General features: G+C 36.9%; 1 protein-coding gene across 1 annotated transcript in view; it reads right to left on the bottom strand.

The window, feature by feature from the left end:
• The window catches only part of LOC137657942 (carbohydrate sulfotransferase 11-like), an 82,628-nt gene that overhangs the window by 53,394 nt on the left and 7,259 nt on the right, over positions 1–21,975 (bottom strand). Inside the window, exons 2-4 of the mRNA XM_068392655.1 lie at positions 12,158–12,357; positions 2,108–2,160; positions 1,579–1,841 (exon numbers count right to left, since the gene is read on the bottom strand). Of these exons, the coding sequence (XP_068248756.1) occupies positions 1,579–1,841; positions 2,108–2,160; positions 12,158–12,231 (390 nt within the window). The 5' untranslated portion in view covers positions 12,232–12,357. The remainder of the gene's footprint in view (positions 1–1,578; positions 1,842–2,107; positions 2,161–12,157; positions 12,358–21,975) is intronic.

The following is a 21,975-nucleotide window of genomic DNA, read 5'->3' as shown; positions in this document are numbered from 1 at the left end:
CCATGGCCCCTCTAATAGGCCTGCTCAACACACTATTTAAAAAAAAAAAAAAAAAGAGGAAGGAAAAAATAAGATAGAACAGAGTGCCAGAGTGTACCTCAAGTAAGAGAACTATAACCCAAGACAGTGGAAGACCATGGTACAGAGGCTATGGCACTTCCCAAGACTAGATAACTTTCATTTAATCTTAAATATTCTTATTGTGATGTTTGCTGGCTATTATTTTCTTTCACGGTTACAGTTTTGCTATTTTCTAGGCTGAATTAATTACTAAGGGAATAAAACATTGTAGTAGATTTTATGTAATCTACGTTGTGATATAGCTTACCGTAACAATCTCTTTGTCCACCTCCCATTACCCCTTCCAATAGTCCTACCTTCTTTCATATCTAAATCCCTGGAGTGAACTGCCTCTTTTCATGAGGATATGATATTGTGGGGACATAACTTACTTTGCATATATTTGCAAAGTAGGATATACAGGCAATAGAACATTTTTCATATATCAGTGTATTGAAAAGCAATTCATGTTATGAGGCAAATTACATGAATATTCAATGACATTTGTTTGTTCTCTACAGGATACACTGGAGATGACGATTATTGCCGCGATGAGTAAATAAGCTATACAGTAGAAGTCCTTTTTGTGATACCAATGCCCTTTAAACCTTCAGCGAAAGAATTTCATGCAGTGGTCAGATGTTCTTGATTCTAATCAGTACTTTGAAGATATGATGTCAATGCCAAATGTGCAAATATTGAGTGAACGTTTATTTGCAAATGTAAAGCTCGTTAAACTGGTAATGGGAAACTTGCATAGGTATCGTGAACCTTTTCTTATTTAAAGTATGGTCTCAAATTGTATGGGCTTATTCAATTGTGTGTCATATTTGCAAGTGTAATAGATATTTATTTTCTTGTGTAATACCACATAATTGCGATACATGATTTTTGTGGTTTGCTGTAAAATGTTTGCTTAGTCAGATTCAGTATTAGGATTACTGGAGTTTAAAGCTTAGCATTGAATTTATCTTGAAGGTCAGTAAAAGTGAGTATATGTGTCTGTGGGAATAAAGTACTATATAATAAGAAAATTGGACAGTAGATGTAATTTTCGGGTCTGGTCCTCATAGCCCCATAAACAACATGGCAACACGAAGCACTGACAAGGAAAATAGATATTTTGAAAAGGTGAAACTAAAGAATATTAACACTCCTGGCTCTGGTTCGGTGAGAAGAATATATTACGAATAAGGAAATGGATGAGAGATATGGTTTTAACATGACCCGAGAAGGATTGAGAAATATTCGGCCAGAAAAGCAATACTTTATGTATGAAAGAAGCCAAACGGGAGCCTGTATGAAGGCACATGAAATTATGAAAAAGGGAATAGTGGAAGAATCAAACCCGATAGGAGCTAGAGAATACAAATTAAAGATCAGGAGATTTCATTTCATATGTAGCCACTCAAGGGGAAAAGTTTATGTAAAAACGCAAATAATAATGTATAATACTGATTTTCTCTTACATCTTTGGTATCAATGATTGAGTGAAAAACAACCAAATTTTGCATTTACCTTCGCTATATAGCAGTATATGGCCTTATGGTGATCATCGACAAGAAGGTATGTGAGGTTTTTTAGGTGTGTTGGCGAGTACTGGGGATTTCGCTTCCACCCTTTACATTCTCGTCTCACTGCAGCAGCCCGTCTCTTCTGTTCCTCAAGCCAGGAATCCTCAAATACTCCATCATGTATTGTTACATTTTTCATGGAATTTAAGTCATTGTTGAGTTTTCTTTGTTGATTTAGAATAGCATCCATTTTGTTTTTTTGTTGTTCTGTAACAAAATGTTGACAATTTATTGATAATTAGGAAAAAATTTAAACATATGTCAAATCAACCTTTCTTGATTTGTTTACTTATATGTATTAAAGATTTTTTTTTTTTTATGATTTTCTGTAATTGTGTGATTAAAGTATGATAGAATGTTATATGGAAACCCCATGAAAAACGTATTCCCTATAGAATGTTTCAAGATACGGAATAAGATTAACAAACTTTTATTTCTTTGGTTGGAATACTTTTGATTTATATGACACTTACCGGTAGGAGTGAAATATCCTTTGGCGTGAAGTACTTGTGAAGTTGTCTCCTGGCTGAAATGACATAGAAGTTCCTCATTTAAGCATATTGAGAAGATTTTATTATTAAGTAAATATAACCCAAAAAGTACTATTTTTCATTCATTGTCATTTTTTTCTCACATTCATTGATGCCCACACATTTTTACTTGATATTCATATCATCCATATTGTTTAGTATCATCTCAATCAAAAGAATTTTCAGTTTATGAGTAACCGAGTGTGTTGTTATCTGGTTCATTTCTTTCAATTGTATTGATAATAACCTTGTTCTTTCAGCTGAGATTGTCTCAAAAGAAATTATTCCCCACTGGCTGAACGTACTGTATGTGTTCATCATGTCAATTTTTACCACAAAGTTTTGATTTCCTAAACTGTTTTCTCACTGCATTCAACTTCATCATCATCATCTCCTCCTACGCCTATTGACGCAAAGGGCCTCGGTTAGATTTCGCCAGTCGTCTCTATCTTGAACTTTTAAATCACTACTTTTCCATTCATCATTTCCCACTCCACGCTTCATAGCCCTCAGCCATGTAAGTCTGGGTCTTCCAACTCTTCTAGTGCCTTGTGGAGCCCAGTTGAACGTTTGGCGAACTAATCTCTCAAGGGGAGTGCGAAGAGCATGACAAAACCATCTCCATCTACCCTTCATCATGATCTCATCCACATATGGCACTCGAGTAATCTCTCTTATAGTTTCATTTCTAATCCTGTCCTGCCATTTAACTCCAAATATTCTTCTCATGGCTTACTCTTCATATGTACAAAATATGTTGGATATTGTTTCATTGTCATACCGCGATTCATGTCCATACAGTAACACCGATCTCACTAAACTGATATATAGCCAGATTTTTATATGTAATTTCCGGCGATTTGATATCCAAATATTACTTAACCTAGCCATTGTCTAATTAGATTTTTTCAATATTTCATTAAATTCAAATTCTAAAGGTACTGTCTTAGAAACCATAGTTCCAAAATGTTTAAATGATTGTACCTCATTATTCCTTTCTCCTTCCAATGATATTTCATCTTCCATTACCTATTCCGTTCTCATAATTTCTGTCTTTCTTCTATTTATCTTGAGACCAACCTCACGTGATATTTCATGCATTCTGGTAAGCATGGTTTGCAAGTCCTGAGGTGTTCTGCTAATAAAGACAGCGTCATCAGCATAAACGTTTTTATGCAAATAGGTTTACATATGAGTTATTGAAATTTTAGAGGCCATTTTCTACATGAGAGTTAATTTTTTCATCAGTTTCTCTAAGAAGAGAAAAGAAAAATGAATATTGGCCTTTGAATTCCAAGTACCGTTATGTAGGCCTACTTTATAAGAAAAGTTGCTGCTAATCTTCTGTTACCATATAGTTAGTGTAAATAACTTTCAAAACTTGTATGGATCATAGTTTCTTAGATGAATTGTTTTTCTAATCTCTAGCATTGTTTGTTGCTTCATGAAATCTTTTAACAATGTGGGATACCTCAACAGGGTTTCTGACAGCATTTAACCTACAGAGAAGATTAATTATGATCTTTAATTATTATAAATATCATTACTTTGGATATACGCATTGCAATCAGATTGAACATGTTATAACACTTATCTTTCATTTATGCAAGAAAATGGCTTGTTTTTCAATTACAGTATTACCTCCACCAAGGAGATTATATTTGGAGTCAGTTTATTTATTTATGTATTTGTCTGTGGACAGGATTACGTTAAAACTACTCGACGGATTTTGACGAAATTCTCGCCACATAAATTTACGTCATGGAAGACCCCATAAAATTTTGGAGATGATCCGGATTATAGATTCGGATTTGCATTTTGTCGCCATTTAAAAAATAACATTAAAACAAGCTGAGGGATATTTATAAAAAATTTTAACAGATAGATCTTAGGCCATGGACGACTCCATTAACATCTTGGTGATGATCCGGTACCGGATCCAGATTCTAGATCCGGATTTGCAATTTTTAGTCATTTTAGATATTATGTCAAAACAAATGGACACATTGGATTTTCTCCAAATTTTAACTATGGATAGATAATATGCATCGGAAGAAACCATGCAATTTTGGAATTGATACAGATCAAGATCAGGATTTAGGATCAATATTGCACTTTTCACTATCTACTGTACAATCTGCATATGAAAAGTGGGAAGCGATGTCCGTAGACTTTAGTCAAATGTTGAAAATATTCATTGGCGGAGGACTGAAATGGTAAGGAGCTCTTCTAGGAGAAGGGCACTCCAAAATTAAACCTTTGTTCTCTAGTCTTAGGTAGTGCCATAGACTCTGTACCATGGTCTTCCATTGTCTTGGGGTAGAGTTCTCTTGCTTGAAGGTACACCCAGGCACACTATTCTATCTTGTTTCCCTTTCTCTTGTTATTTTGAAGTTTGTATAGTTTATATATGAAAGATTTATTCTAATGTTGATATCGTTCTTAAACTTCTCTTTTAGTTCATTTCCTTATTTCCTTTCCTCACTGAGCTATATTCCCTGTTGGGGACCTTGGGCTTACAGTATTCTGCTTTTCCAGCTAGGGTTGTAGCTCGGCAAATGATGATGATAATAATAATAATAATAATAATAATAATAATAATAATAATAATATTATCATTATTATTATTATTATTATTATTATTATTATTATTATTATTATTATTATTATTATTATTATTATTATTATTATTATTATTATTATCTAATGGGAGTTTTCAAACTAGCCTATTTGGGTAGCTAATACAATTAGCAGAGTGAAGGATTTCACATTTCCATGCTCTGCTGAATACCATCACTTTGCTAATGTGATGCAACTTGAAGTAATTTTGCAGAAAAACTATTATGAAGTTAAAAAAAAAAACATTATACAACATTAATATATAAGGTACCGCACTTTAATAACAGTATTTGACTTAGCTGTGGCATGAGCTAAGGAAGAGTTGGTGTAAAGAGTGGATACAGGGGAGTAATGTCCAAGGGAAAGGACAAAGGATTGGTTGACCAGGGTACCAGCCACCCATTGAGATACTACCACTAGAGAGATATGGGGTCCTTTGACTGGCCAGACAGTACTACATTGGATCTTCATCTCTGGCTACGGTTCATTTTCCTTTTGCCTACCCATACACCGAATAGTCAGGCATATTCTTTACAGATTCTCCTCTCTCTTCATACACCTGACAACACTGTGATAACCAAACAATTCTTCATCACCCAAGGGGTTCACTACTGTACTGTAATTGTTCAGTGGCTACTTTCCTCTTGGTAAGGGTAGAAGAGACTCTTTAGCTATGGTAAGCAGCTCTTCTAGGAGAAGGACACTCCAAAATCAAACCAATGTTCTCTAGTCTTGGGTAGTGCCAAAGCCTTTGTACCATGGTCTTCCACTGTCTTGGGTTAGAGTTCTCTTGCTTGAGGGTGCACTTGGGCACACTATTCTATCTAATTTTTCTCTTTCTTGTTTTGTTAAAGTTTTTATAGTTTATATAGGCAATATTTATTTTAATGTTGCTATTCTTAAAATATTTTATTTTTCGTTTTTTCCTTTTCTCACTGAGCTATTTTCCCTGTTGGGGCCCCTGGGCTTATAGCATTCTGCTTTTCCAGCTAGGGTTGTATCTTAGCAAGTAATCATAATAATAATAATAATAATAATAATGATAATAATGATAATAATAATAATAATAATAACTGGTCAGCCTGGTCGTGATTGGGGGCTTTATTTGATTGATGGTGGACCGGAGTGGATGGGCTTAGAGGTTGTTGTTATTCATTATTATCAAAAGGGAAGAGATAAACCAGCCCAATGAGTCAAGCATGATTCTTACGGAGATCACACGATTAAATTCTGGGGAGATAAATATTGCTTACATTAAGTCTAATAAATAAAAAAGTAAACATATAGTTGGTATGAGATAAAAAATAAATTATGAGATAAAATCTGTGATAAATAGAAATTTAAATCTTATCTGTAAATCCTATCCTTCTTAAAAACGTTGAAATCTTTGAAAAAAAAAAAAAAAAAAAAAAAAACAGAGAAACTCGCAGAATCCGATAAAATTTCAGAAAACCTTTTCTTGCTAAAAAATATATTTCTCTTTTAAAAATTTTACAGTCGCAAAAGAAATATTTTATTGGTAAAATGTTATCACATTCACTGCAAGTTGACACTGATTTATGAGGTGTGCACATAAAAAATCCCAGCGTCAATTTCGTATGACCAATGAGCAACCTTCTGTTCGCATGATTCCCAAGGAGAAACAATTGTCATTATTTGTTTTATTTTATTTCATTATTTGTTCCTAGTTGTTACTTTATATTTTCTTTTAGTTGTGTGCTCTTTAAAGGGGGCGTTCTGTCAAGGGTGACACCTAAGTAGACTGAATAGGGGTGATTTTCCAGTTCTTTGTCATCCCATTTGATCCTTAGTTTTTCTGTTTGCCTGGTAATTATTCAGGTGGAGGGGACACAACTGTGTAATGATTGGATTGGCATTGACGTGCTATTTGTTGTAGTAGGTGGAGAGGGCAGTCTTTCTTCGAGGGTGGTGAAGGAGTCCAATTATGTGAAAATGCATATGTACCTGCGGTTGTTCTGGCACTTCGGCAGGTCATTTTTATAGATGTTACATAGCATCAGCAGCAACACTGACCATTGTGGAAGGCCGTTATGTATCTTCCACCTGTTTTTCCTGCCATCCATTTCTATGAAAAATCACCAATTGGTAAGCAATGATTTAATGATGTGGCCTATGTTAGTATTCTGTATAGTTTGATCCACATTCAGAAGGAGTGCTCTATGGTTTATAGTGTCATATTCCCTATGGCAGATTTGCTTCTTCTCAAACCTGTCCTTGTATCAGTGTAAATTCACTTTAATTATTTTTTAATCCGGCCTTTTCCCAAAACCCTGGCAAACCAGTTAAGACCTGTGGTCCAGTTCGGTGATTGACTGAGGTCTTGAGCGAGCAGTTATGGAAGGATTCTTTTTCTACCATGAGAGAAACGAAGAACAGATCACTTTTGCCCATACTTAGGAAAGCACCTCTCTCTCCTGGAGGACTCGAGACATCTCGGACGGTTTTCATTGTGAAGTTTTAGAACGAAGTGAAGCAAGTGGTACATTGTATCTGATTTTGTATTTATATCTTGTACACGAACAGTCAGTGAACTGGACCATTGATCTTTCATTGTGTATTTAATAAATTGTATTTGTATTTTATCTATGTGTGAACTTTTAATGACACCTGCTCGCAAGCTACTTAATGATTAGAATTTTGAAGGGTAATTATGCACAAGATGTACATCTGGTGAAAAGGAATCTAAGAAAGAGGTTTATTCACTGACACTCGATGTATGGCATCAGGTTTAATACCTGACTGCAGCAAGATTGACCTGGTCTAAAGTCAGCTTGGTCTGTGGACAGTTGTTTTCCGACAGTTGGATAAGGGCTAAGATAATTTATTTGTATAATTTGTAAAGGATAGCTTCTAGGGAATGAGGACTCTATCCCTGGTTTCAGCAAGGCCAATACTCTCAATCATCTCCAAATCTTTGGGATTTGGTAGGTCGTTGCACAGGAATTGAATAGCAACAGGAGCCATGCTTTTGTTTTGTCTCCAAAATGTAAGATAATTTCTGTTGTTATGCCATTTACGATGACCACCTTCCCAGATTTGAGATGTTTCATGGCAGCACTTAGTTCTAAGGTGAACAGTTGGAAGTTGTCACTGTATTGCATGATACGGTCCATATCCTGTCTCATTTTCTTTAAGAAACCATGCTCTTTGTTGTAAGGCTTGCCCTTCAGCAGCAGTGGGTGTGGTACCTGGTTGGGGGTTACTACAGCTAATCTATGTTGGGGCTTCTTTTTTGCTGTTATGGGTCATGTATATGAAAGTTATAACTTTGTGACAGCGTTCTTTTCTTTCAATGCTGATTGAGGCCACGGTAATTTCAGCAAAGGGATCTTTGTTTTATTCATGGATGTATTCTGCGTACTGCTCTTTTGATTGTTCATTGAGACCTGCGATGTACTTCTTCCTGCAGCCTCTAGGGATGCGTTTCTTTGAAACCTCCCAAGCCAGTGAATGGAAGTCATTCAAGTGCTGTGGGACTGGGTAAGGGCATCTGATAGCCTGGCTGACCAAGGCCAAGTTAGTAACTAAGCTTCAATGGATCGAGGATGTTGAGCCCTATTTACTATTTTACTTGGAAGGAAGCGACTTATCCATGTGATTGCTGATATATAAAGCTTACCAGAAGGACGTGGAGACGGTAGAGGCTGGGCTGATGTAGGACTTAACACAGAGCCCCGTTGCAGTGTATGGGCAATTGGGAAGGTTGAAGTGGAGCAGGGGTGCAGGTGGCCGTGTTTAGCAAGAAAACATTACGATTGGCCAGACTAACTTCATACAAAGGCAAATAGCTGGAAGCAACCATCAATCTGGCATTTGTGACTGGATTTCTAAGTCATATCTTGGCAATGCTACAAGTGCTAGATTTAGAGTTGTCCCATGAACCAGTTGGCAATGAAGGCTAGGATAATGGTGTCTTCAAACATGCTGTATATCCATGTAGGGGCTGCAAGAAGGATGATTGTTGGCTAGTCGAATAGCTGGCGTACTGTGGTGATAGGGTTGGTTTATAAACAGTCTCTGACATTAAGAGGTCAATGCTTTAGATGTCAGGGTTCTTACATGGAGCAACTAAAAGGACCCAGAGCTAACTGTGATTTGCTATCGGTGCGGCGAAGCAGGGCACATATAATGATGGTGCACCCAGAGAAACAATCAGAAAGGGGTTGCTTCACCTTTAGCCACCATTTTGGATGAGCAAAGTCATTTCCTGGCTTTATGACACTAGTTGAGGTAGGGTTGAAGGGGCAAGGTCCCTGACATCAAGTCATCAATGCTTTAGATGTCAGGGTTCTTACATGGGGCGACTGAAAATGCAGCAGGTAGCATTATTACGAGAGTAGAAATAGTCATGGGGATGGATGAGATAGAACATCTAGAGGCCTGTTACCATATGTGAAGATGGAGTTAGGTTTGTATGGGCTACATGTGTGATGAATGTAGAGTGAAAGTATGTGGAGAGTGGGGTTCATTCAGCAAGCCGTGGAGGAGGGCTTGTCCCTTTTTCGATTAAGAACACGGACTTCCTCTCAGAGTTTAATAGTCAGTATTGGAGGTGTGAGTATTTCTTGTAAGATAGGGAGCCTCCTATGCTGATAAACAAGGGGAGTTGCTATAAGTATTCATTAGGAGGAGGTACAGCAGAATAGTTTGAAAGGGTGGTTGATGGATGGATTAAAGATGATATACTGGTGTAATGAAGAAAGGTGATTAGAGGGGTGTTTCCACTGATGGCAGTCATACGGGTAATGAAAGGAAAAGTGTGCCTGGTACTGCAGTCTTGGGAATTGAATAATTATATGCAATGTCACACTGGTGGCAATACCACAGATGTGTGTAGTGAGACCGTAAAGGAAGGGAGAAAGAGGATGAGGCCCATCAACATTGTTGACCTGAAGTCAGCATACCTGCAGCTTCGAGTATCCAAAGGGGTGTGGAAATATCAGAGGGTGTAGCACAAAGGCAAGATTTATTGTCTAGCGATCTTAGGATTCGAGCTTAATTTTGCTCTGTGTATCATGGCAGTAATCCTCAAGACAATCCTGGGAAAGAGTAGGAAAGTGAAGTATTTTACTGTTCAATGAAACAGTGGTGACTGCAGAAGAGGTTACTATGGGGCCGAGGTTGAGCAAGGATGATGCAGGGAGGTCCATGCTCTAGAGAGGGAATGAAGTCCTTAAGTTCATGACAGCCCCTCTGAGTGCTTAACACTATCTCCAAGTTATTTTGGGTATGCAGAAGGTTGGTGGACCACTACCACATTGCTGGATGGCTTACAACAGAATGTGTCTAGATGAAGAGGAGATCAGAGGGAATGAAATGGGAGGATATTTATGGGAGAGGTTGATGACAACAATTAGCAAACTAGTGGGGAGGGTCAAGAATGAGGCTCCAGTGTGAGGGCTGCAATAGGTGTGCAAGAGGGAAATAGGGATAGTGTGTTGTGATGTTAGTAGCTTAGCGACTGGTAGTGCTGGAGATATGAGACTAGATTGTGGAGGATACTGCATGGTTGAGAGAAAAAGCACTACTGTGGTAATATCATCATGGCAAAGTTGGATGCGGCACTGAAGGGAATTAGCTGAGCATTTGAATGGGGATTTTGCAATTTTAATCTATGAAATGACCCAACAATAGTGCTCTCGTCGGTTAAGTCAGCGATTACAGCTGAAAAGAGGATACTTATAAAGGGGCTTTGTAGATGACCATAAAGTGTCATCTTGGAATCATTGGAGGTTATTTAAGGAATTCCAATTGAAGCTATGCTTCTCATTCATACCATCAGAAAAACAAGGCAGAGGAACTAACCAATGTGAAGAATGTCTCAGTGTGAGAACAAGTGTAGCCTAAAGATGTAACTACTAGGGTGCATTATGCTTCAGCACCAGGTCTACTAGAGATGCATTGTATACACCATGTGGGAAAGATGTCAGTCAATTGCCCTGGCCCCTATGGCCCATAGATATGGAGAGACCACAAGGGAAGATGTATGGCAAATGGTCAGAGGCAGTTAAAGATATCAATCAATTGTCCTGGCCCCTATGGCCCATCAGTCTGGAGAGATTCGGGTAGAAACAAACAGGATGGTGCTGACCATAGATGTAACACATTACTGGCTAAGCCTGCATCATTCCATAATTGATTATGGGTATTGCAGAGAGGCCATCTGGAGGGAGCAGTAGACAGATATGGTGTCTGAAATTGCTGGCGTGCTGGACAGAATATTCCTAGAAAGGGGTACAGTGCTTTTCATTCTGGAACTCTCAAGGAGGTGCTTGGCAAGTGAAACATCCTGCATCTAAGCCAAGTGGTAGTGACAATGAAGGCCATAGCTGAGAGAAGGCAGATCACCATGATGAAGGCAATGTTCTTTCATAACATGTAACATGTGCTGAGATTGGGGCAGGATGAGGTATCCGGGCCTCATTGCGCTATGTTCTGGTAAGAATAGTGAAACTCTTGTTTTGAATTTCCGAACATTGAGTTTGTTGAACCCTCGATCATTATTGTTGGAGATGATTTGTGGGGGTAATTTACCCAATGCCCGATGTATAATTCAAGGGGGGTGAGGTAGGGTGAATGGAGCCCACTCTCAGAATTTTACCTCACTGAATAGTGTACTACTACACAACTTGGATGTATGAGAAATTGTTGACTTGCGATATTGGCGTTACTGTATGGATAGGAGTCGTGGTATGACAATTAAACAAAATACAACAGATTTCATAGATTTGAGAACAAAGCCCTCAGAAAAATATTAGGTAATCAAAAGGCAGGACAGGATTAGAAATGAAACCATAAGAGAGATTACTCGAGTGCCATATGTGAATGACATCATAGTGAGGGGTAGATGGAGATGGTTTGGCATGCTCTTCGCACTTTTCAAGTGAGATTAATTCATACAACTTTCAACTGGGCTCCACAAGGCACTAAAAGAGTTGGAATACCCAGGCCTACGTGGCTGAAGACTAGGAAACGTGAAGTAGATGATGAATGGAGAAGTATTTATTTAAAAGCTCAAGATAGAGACAACTGGCAAAATCTAACGGAGTCCCTTTGCTTCAATAGCCGTAAGAGGAGATGATATATATATGAATATATATATATATATATATATATATATATGTATATATATATATATATATATATATATATATAATATGTGTATATATATATATATATATATATATATATATATATATATATATATATATATATATATATATACATACTGTATATGTAATACATATGAAGAGAGAGAGAGAGAGAGAGAGAGAGAGAGAGAGAGAGAGAGAGAGAGAGAGAGAGAGAGAGAGAGAGACTACACCTTGAATAAATGAAATTTTGTGTACTTACCAAATTGTGTAGGCGATGACAATCAAACCAGCAGTCCATATGCATTTGCTATATTTACTTGTCAGCATTTTCATCCGTATAGTAGCTGGCCTGACACTAGGATCTTGCTGTAGTTTGCAAATCCAGTAAATATGAAGGGAATGGTTCCTGTTTTGTAGTCGTTTGAAGGTAAACCATATGAAGGCGGTTTATGTGAGTATCTGAAATTTTAATACATCTATGCTTGAATATTTTAGATTTCAATGTTTATTTATACTAAGATATGCATATACACACATGCACAAATATCTCTCTCTCTCTCTCTCTCTCTCTCTCTCTCTCTCTCTCTCTCTCTCTCTCTCTCTCTCTCTCTCTCTCTATATATATATATATATATATATATATATATATATATATATGTATATGTATATATATCTATATATATGTATATATATATATGTATATATATATATATATATATATATATATATATATATATATGTTTATATGAATATGTGTTTATATAGATAGATATATGTGCATATAATATGCATACATATATACGCACATATACAGTATATATATATATATATATATATATATATATAAATATATATATATATATATATATATATATATATATATGTGTGTGTGTGTGTGTGTGTATATATATATGTTTATATGAATATGTGTATATATAGATAGGTATATGTGCATATACATGTATATACGTACATACATACGCACATATACAGTATATATATATATATATATATATATATATATATATATATGTATATATATACAGTATGTATATATATATATATATGTATATATATATATATATATATATATATATATATATATATATATATATATAAGAAAACTATTTACAGAAGACCTTCTAAGGATCCAAATGGTCTTAAATTCAAAATAAATTAGTTCAACAAAATAGATGACATTGAATGTGTCTAAAGTCCTGGACGAGAGAGCCGTTACAACTCTGATCCTAGTGCGCTAAAAACATGTTCGCTGGCCTGGCTCGCCTGGCGAACTTCGCCATTCCTTCTAGATACGCCATCTTCACAGATTTATTTCGGGAGTATTATGGTTATTTTCAAGTTTTCATAGTGATTTTGAGACCATGAATGCTTCTGCTTCTTCCTCATTGCTTAAGTTGAATACCTTTTCCCTTTTTGGTTGAGAATTTTGCGTCTCCACCTTTGTGTTTTGCGCTAAGCGTCCGTTAATTGTCCTTAGCTGCATCATGGCATGGCCGAAGCCGGTGGCTCATGTCCCCAAATCTCTCAGAATTGCATATTAATTCTTATCAAGTCTTGTAAAAGTGGGTTAAATATATTCTTTTACAACTGTGGTAGGATTATAGTTTAGATTATTGCCAAATATTTTGGATGCTTGTCTTTCATCAGTCCTGACTTAGGGTCACCCCTACACTTAGCACTTAGCCTTGACTGGTAAATGTGTACAAATACACCCTCACCTTCTACCATGTAACCACATGGTTCTTGTTGGGCCGCCACCCCTCCTTTTCTACTGATCCCTTAGAATGAAACAAACCTTGTTCTAATAATGACTGGTAGACCTTCCTGCCGTGTCGCCTTACCCATTGGTAGGATTTTTTTTCTTAGTTTTTGGTATTCAGGCAGCTGGTTGTGAGGACTCGTTCTATATGCTTACTTACTGTAGATCCCTTGGAACAACGTTGCTAGTTCTAATACTATAGTTAGGCCTTCCTGTCCTGCTGCTTTACCAATTTCTAAGCCTCCCTTCCTCCTCCTCTTTCCCCTCTGCCTTGCTAGTCTTGTCCTGCTTACTATGGACCCTAGTTCTCTTCCAGTCCAGGTTTTCCTGAGATCTGAGGTATCCTCAGTTGCTATATAGATGGACAGGATAGCTTGTGGGTAATCTAGTCTGGCTCTGGATGGACGAGTTATTGGTCCTTCCCTGGATTAATTCTCTCTGCCCCCTTAGGGTCTAGTTGCCCCTTTCCTTTCCAACTTAGACCATAAATTTTCACTGTTCATGGAACTAAAATTCCTTTTTAAGCTAGACTAGCCTACACTAGCCTAACCACAGCCACCATTAGGCATGAACCTAAAAGGTTGATTGAGATGAACATCTGGGAAAAGGATCTATTTCCTCAAATGGTGGTCAAGGAAGTGATGGACAAGAGCAGCTCAGGAGAACAAGAGCCTTATGCAAAAGTGGGGTATGTCCTCCAATAGGAAATTCACCCCTGGAGATGTCCCTCAACCTAAAGGCAAGAAGCCTAGGAGACCCTTTCAAGGCAGGAAGACTTTTCCTGCTGCGACAGCCTCAGTTGCCGCGATGCCCCAGACTGTGTATACGGTTCCTCAGCAGTATCTTACAGTCTCCAGCCTTCAACCGTGTATATGAAAGAGCCACTATGACATTTTGCCCGGTCAGAGCTCAGGGTAAAATTGCTAGTGACAGAGGAAGGTCTGGAAGGGGCAGTCACTTTAAGGGCCGAGGAAGTAGAGGCAAAGTGTTTAAAGAAGTAGGTCCTTCTAAACAATGAGGAACTTCCGGTAGGGGGAAGACTCTATCTTTTCAAGGATTAATTGAAGTTTGATCCTTAGGCTCACAGCATAGTTTTGAAGGGACCAGGCTAGAAATGGAGACAGAAACCACCCTGGTTCAAGAGGTTCTTCCAACCCACAACCACATTCTTGGAGGATTGTGTACAGGATCTTTCCCGGAAGGGAGTTATCCATTGCACAAAATCCATGAACTTTCAAGGGCAGCTATTTTGCATGCCAAAGAAAGATTTTAAGACTCTTTGAACCATTTTGGACTTGTCCCCACTAAACAAATTCATTCTGAACAATAAGTTCCAGAAGCCGACTATCTCGCAAATACGGACTCTGCTATCCCATGGGGCCTACACCGGCTCCATAGATCTTACCGATGCCTATTGGCATCTTCCAATAGGTTGGCACTTCTCCCCCTACCTTGGTTTCAGACTGGCAAGAAAGGCCTAGGTATTCAGAGCTATGCCCTTCGGGCTCAGTATAGCTCCAAGGATTTTCACAAAGCTAGTCGAGGCCATTGTTCAACAACTATGGAACAATGGCCAACCGGTGATGGTATACTTAGACAACTGGCTAGTCTGGGCTGTAACAAAGTTGGAGTGTCTGCTAACAGCTCAAGAAGTCCTGATATTCTTACTGCCTTTGGGCTTTCAAATCAGTCTGGAAAAGTCCAGGCTATCTCCAGCTCAAGAATTCCAGTGGCTAGGGTTTCATTGGAATCGGAAGCCACACATCCTTTCTCTACCGCAGGGCAAGAGAAAGGAAATCACAGACGTCAACAGGAGAGAGTCTTAGGGTCACTACAGTTCACTGCTGTGACCGACCCAATCCTAAAAGCAAGACTCAAGGATGCCAACAGAGTCTGGAGAAGAAACTCATCAAATGCTCGGAGAGCTCTTCGCCACAAAACCCAAGCTTTATTGTGCAGATAGCTCAAGCAGTGGTCCATTGCCAAGAGTTTGTTGAGTCACGTCCCGCTACAGTATCCTCCTCCTTCTGTGACAATCCACACGGATGCCTCAGAGCACGGTTGGGTGGGGAGAGACATTTTCCTTCTAAGAAGATACAGGGTTAGTGGTCAACCACATTTCACAAGTTCCATATCAACATTCTGGAAGCCATGGCAGTGCTTCTACTGTAACTCTGAAGAGACTGAACCCAAAGAAAAAATCACATCAAATTAGTTATCGACAGCAAGAAGATAGTTCATTGCATCAACATACAGGGCTCAAGATCTCCTCAGATCAACCATGTGATTTTAGCCATTCTCACTTTGGCAAAGCAGAGAACTTGGCATCTCTCAGCAGTTCACTTAGAAGGGGTTCACTATGTGACAGTGGATGACCTATGAAGATCCAAGCCTATGGCAACAGAATGGTTTCTAAACACAAAATCATTCTGTTTCATCCTAGAGCAAGTCCCAGAACTGCAGATAGATCTCTTTACGACGAGCTTCAACAAGAAGCTTCCCCAGTAAGTAGCATTAAACTTGGATCCGGAAGCGATGGGAACGGATGTGATGTCACTAGATTGGAACCAGTGGACTCAAATTTACCTCTTTCCACCATTCAATCTTCTAATGAAAGTCCTGAACAAATTGCAGACTTTCAAAGGTACAGCAGTATTAGTGGCCATAAATTAGCCCAAGAGCGATTGGTACCCTCTTGTTCTGGAATTCAAACCTCTCTAGATCCCTCAACCCTTCCCATTGCTGTCCCAGGATGTTCAACAGAAGATTGTCTTTGCTTCTTCCTGGATAATGAAAACCCTTCAGCTCATGATTTTCTCGCCCTAGCGGCTAAAAGAAAGTTTGTAGCTGCGAAGGAGAGAATTGATATTATAGAAGAATACAAGTCCACTACTACGAGACGGCAATACTTGTCTTCCTGGAAAAAATGGGTAGATTCGTTAGAGTACATCAGCCCTCTTCCATTACTATGGACTTCTGTATTTCATTCTTTATCTCATTACACAAACAAGCTTTAGCCTTTACAATTATTGCCTCAGGTAAATTGGCACTAACTAAACCTATTGCTTATGCTTTTTATATTGAACTAAATAGAAAGCTATTCAATAAGATCCTGAAGGCTTGTGCTAAATTGAAACCAAATCCTCCTCCCTAGGCCATCTCATGGTCGTTGGATAAAGTCTTGCACTTCACCTCCTTGATACATAACGCCACTACTTCTCTGAGGGATCTTACTTAAAAGGCTATTTTTTTGCTAGCTATGGCTTCTGGTGCAAGAGTTAGCGAGATTGTGACATTTTTAATGGATGGTGGCAGCATTAAATTCTCGAAATCGAGGGAGGTAAATCTTTACCCTGATCCTGCATTCCTAGCTACAAATGAACTTCTCACAAAACATAAGGGGACCTGAAAGATCGTTCCACGAAAAGAAGATCCTTCTCTGTGCCCCGTGGAATGCCTTAAGGCTTACTTATTAAAGAGTGGGGTCTTTAAGGGTGGACGACTTTTTAAAGGGGAAACAGTAGGATATAATATCTCTTTGAAATAGCTAAGGTCCAAACTAACCTATTTCATCAGAAGGGCTGACCCCAACAGTATGCCATCAGGTCATTACCCCTTCGAAAGTTGCCTCTTCCTTAAACTTTTTTCCAGTACATGTCCTTTGAAGGCTTATAGGCTTACACAGGATGGAAATCTTCAAGTGTTTTTCAAACATTACTTGCGTCAATTGGAAGAGATTAAATACTTTCTGGTAACCGCTGGTAGGGTGATTAAGCCATCTTCTCAGTGTTGTGCATGGACTCTTATGGACTGTATGATTGCGACTTTTACAGTCTACATAATACAAGTGGAATATTATTCTCATTTGTAATATGTGTTTCAAACTATATATATATATATATATATATATATATATACGTATATATATATATATATATATATATATATATATATAGCCTATATATATATATATATATATATATATATATATATATATATATATATATATATATATACGTATATATATATATATATATATATATATATATATATATACATGTATATATATATATGTGTGTATATATATATATGTATATATATATATATATATATATATATATGTATATATATGTATATATTTGTATACATTTATATATATATATATATATATATATATATAGAGAGAGAGAGAGAGAGAGAGAGAGAGAGAGAGAGAGAGAGAGAGAGAGAGAGAGAGAGAGAGAGAGAGAGAGAGAGTAAAGAATCAAAGGTGATATTCTCCTCTTATTATATGAAATGTTATTATGTTGCTCTATAACATAATTCTGTGGTTGAAAACTTCTGTTTTCTATATGTATTCAATGTAAAATTATTGTTACATTTATGAATCTTTGGAAACAATAAAAGATTATAACTATTTTTTAGATTTTCTTTATATGGACCTACTGTAACCAAATAAAAATGCAGTGTAACTCCATTTTTAACCCTTCTTTTTTTTGCTGACGGTGGTCTGATAGATCACTTTGACCAAATATTTTATTCACAGTGAGTAGGATTGTGCAGAAAACTCTTTTGTTCCTATGCAATCTACAAAAACTTGCTTAAACTGTACATAGCCTGGGATTATCGTCTCAACTGCTATGTGGAGGTGGAGTTGTGGGCACACCTATTCTGACACAATATTTAGATGGGACCTTTGCCCTTATATAGTTAGTGGAAGTTCTAAGAACTGAAATGGGTTAAAAAAAAAAAAACTCCTTCTGGCCACAACAAAGAATGTTATTTCTCTGGTACACTTTCATCAGAACGATATGGCTCGAGCCCAAGAAATGGAATTTTCACTGGAAAAAATATATTTTTGGGTCAGATAGCCATGTCTTCCTGGTGGACCCGCCCGTTACTTTTCATCCCCTCCCAATTCTCATGTGATGGCTGCTACTGGAATGACGAACCAGCAAACATGTTTTCCGCACACTAGGATCGGAGTTGTAACGGCTCTCTCGCCCATGTATTCAATCCTATCCCATATCCTTCGAGACAAGGTTAGCTCTATTCGGGGAAGAATAGCCGGGGCTTGGTTTAAATGCGTCCCTGTTTCATACATAATATCTCTCGAGATATTCACTCCAGGGGATAGAACCCTGTGATCCTTCTTAGGTAAAATTTTCTGGTATATCACTCGCAGAAATATCCCCAAGGAGAAGCTGCCTTTGAGGAACTTCCATCAAGACGACATGGCTATCTCACCCAAAAATAGATTTTTCCTATGTCAAAATCCATTATATTTATATATGTGTGTGCATATATATACTGTATATATATATATATATATATATATATATATATATATATATATATATATATATATATATATATATATATATATATATATAAAGACTATTTACAGTAGACTTTCTAAAGATAAAAATAACTTTAAATTCAAAATAAATCAGTTGAACCAAATAGATGACACATAAAGTCTACAATCCTGAATTATATTGAACGTAATAGGAAGAAGTAAGCATATCTAAGGATGATATATATATATATATATATATATATATATATATATATATATATATATATATGTATATATATACATATATGTCTATATATATATATATATATATATATATATATATATATATATACATATATGTATGTATATATATATACATATATGTATATATATATATATATATATATATATATATATATATATATATGTGTGTGTGTGTGTGTGTGTGTGTGTGTGTGTATTCTATGTGTAAATATGAATATATATAGTTGATGGTTTGATTCCTCTTGGGAATTGTAATTTAAGTAAAAATAAAATGATATTTATTTGGTAGCTTCTGTCATCTTCAGCCTATCTGCAATTGCAATTATGTAAAATTAGTCAAAATTAACATAAGTTTTCATAAGTAGATAATTAGGAAGATATACTTCCAAGAACTGTTCAACTAGCTTTAGAATTAAACCAAAGAGCAAAAAATCATATTAAACGACATCATTACTAATATAACTTACCAATCAAAGAACATAAAACTATATAAAAGATCCAATTACTACCATACATAGTCACCCAAAGGAAACAATGACCAATTACTCAGAGCAGCAACCCACCAGAAAACGGATCAATGGGTCACCGACAACTAAACAGGTAAGCCCTCATTCAAGCTGGGAGTTCTCTTAAAAATGTATAAAGACTCCAAGATTCTCAGTTGGTTGCCACTACTATGAATCCTCTATGGATTTAGTCAGTCGTGGAAAGAGAAGATGACAGAATGGCCCCCAGTCCCGGGCATAGCGGGAGTACTAAGAATCTCCTGGTTTATAAATACTAAAGAAAAATTGAAACTAAGTAATTGGAATGTTAGAACCATGAATCAGATTGTGAAGTTACAGCAAGTGGAGAGTGAATTTATGAAATATAGTTTGGATATCTTGGCCCTAAGGGAAACACGTTATAAGGGGAAACTTTAGGTCAAGGCAATACACACACACACACACACACACACACACACACACATATATATATATATATATATATATATATATATATATATATATATATATATATATATATAAAGGAAGATCAGTTGGGGTTGGAAGTGAAGGGGTAGGATGATGATGACACCAAGAGCAGAAAAGGCATTAATCAATTGGAGAACTGTAGATGATTACTATGAAGAGCTGCAGAGGGTAATAGATGATATCCCTGAAAGAGATATGAACATTGTGATTGACAACTTCAGTGCTAAAATTGGAAGACACACTCAAGTGATAGGGAATGTGATGAGTGTCGAGGGTCTTGGGGAAGTTGCAAATGAAAATGGAGCACATTTCGTAAGTTTTTGTTCAGCAAACAATCGTGTCATTGGAGGTACTCCTTTCCACACAAGAACATCCACAAGTATACGTGGACTTCCCTATGTGGCAATTACAAATATCAGATTGATCACATTACCATTAATAAAGAGAGAAGAAGGACTCTGAGAAATGTAAGAAGCTATAGAGGTAGAGATATTGGTAGTAATCCCCAGCTCCTCATTGCCACACTGAAATTAAAACTGAAAGCACCCGACAGAAAGATAGATAGAATACATAGGTTTGACACAACTAAACTTTTAGGATTTGCAATTGAATATAAAAATCGATTTGCAGTCTTAGAGACTTTGAGAGATGAAGAACAGACAATTAATGAAGAATGGTGTGATATTAAGATCATATATCAGTCAGTTGGTAGTGAAGTCTTGTGACACGCAGTTACAAGGAGAATGACTGGAGAGAATATTTAGACAGTAAAGCAGATGAGTCTGACTATGCTATGAATTCAGGAACTGGCTATAGTGTAAGAATTTCTTGTAGAATTATTAATGAAATCTCGACTGAGGCAAAGAAGAATAAGCGTATACTCATCAAAAAGAGAGATGGCTCTGTTATAGCAACAAAAGATGAAGAAAGACAACGTTGGATGGAACACTTTCATGAGGTTATGAATAGCAGATATGAAGGGAATAATTTGATTGATATACCTGAAGCTGATGAAGACCTTGATGTGCCCATGAATGAATTCAATGTGCTTGAAGTCGAAGCTATCCTAAAAACTAAAGAGATGGAAAGCCCCGGGATACGATGGAATAACTGTCGAGATGATACTGGCCGAAAATGAAGTTACTCCCAGACTACTTACAAGAATATTTTGTAGAATGTGGCATGAAGAGGCAAAACCTGATGAATGGGAGTTATGAGTGTTGGTGAGAGTAGCAAAAAAAGGAGAACTGACTGATTGCAATAATTACAGAGGCATCACACTTACGGCAGTTGTTATGAAAATATGTAGTATAATTATTCTAAAGAGACTGGAGAGAAAGATTGGTGAAAAGCTGAGAGATGAACAAGCAGTATTTCAAAAAGGTAGAAGTATACTGATCAAATTTTCATTTTGAGACATATACAGCAATGCGTAGAATGTAGAAATCCCCTTTTGATGGCATTTGTGGACTATGATAAAGCCTTTGATAGTGTGCACTGGCCAATTTTGTGTAGAGTCCTGCGTATTATGGAATTCCTCTTGAATATATAAATTTGATTAAGTCTGTTCATGAGCATAGCAAGTGCAAAGTTAATGTTAATGGAGTCTTATCAAATGAGTTTCTAGTGAACAATGGAGTACTTCAAGGGAATGTGTTGTTACCTATGTTGTTTATCCTCCTTATAGACTTTGTAATGCATAGAACAGTAGTTAGAGATTGTGGAGAAGTGGACTGGATTGTTGGTAGGAATTTAGCAGA

This window comes from Palaemon carinicauda, chromosome 18, assembly GCF_036898095.1.
Source record: "Palaemon carinicauda isolate YSFRI2023 chromosome 18, ASM3689809v2, whole genome shotgun sequence".
In the NCBI taxonomy this organism is placed as follows: domain Eukaryota; kingdom Metazoa; phylum Arthropoda; class Malacostraca; order Decapoda; family Palaemonidae; genus Palaemon; species Palaemon carinicauda.
The sequence above is the reverse complement of the archived record's forward strand: the minus strand, read 5'-3'. Positions and strand labels throughout refer to the sequence as shown.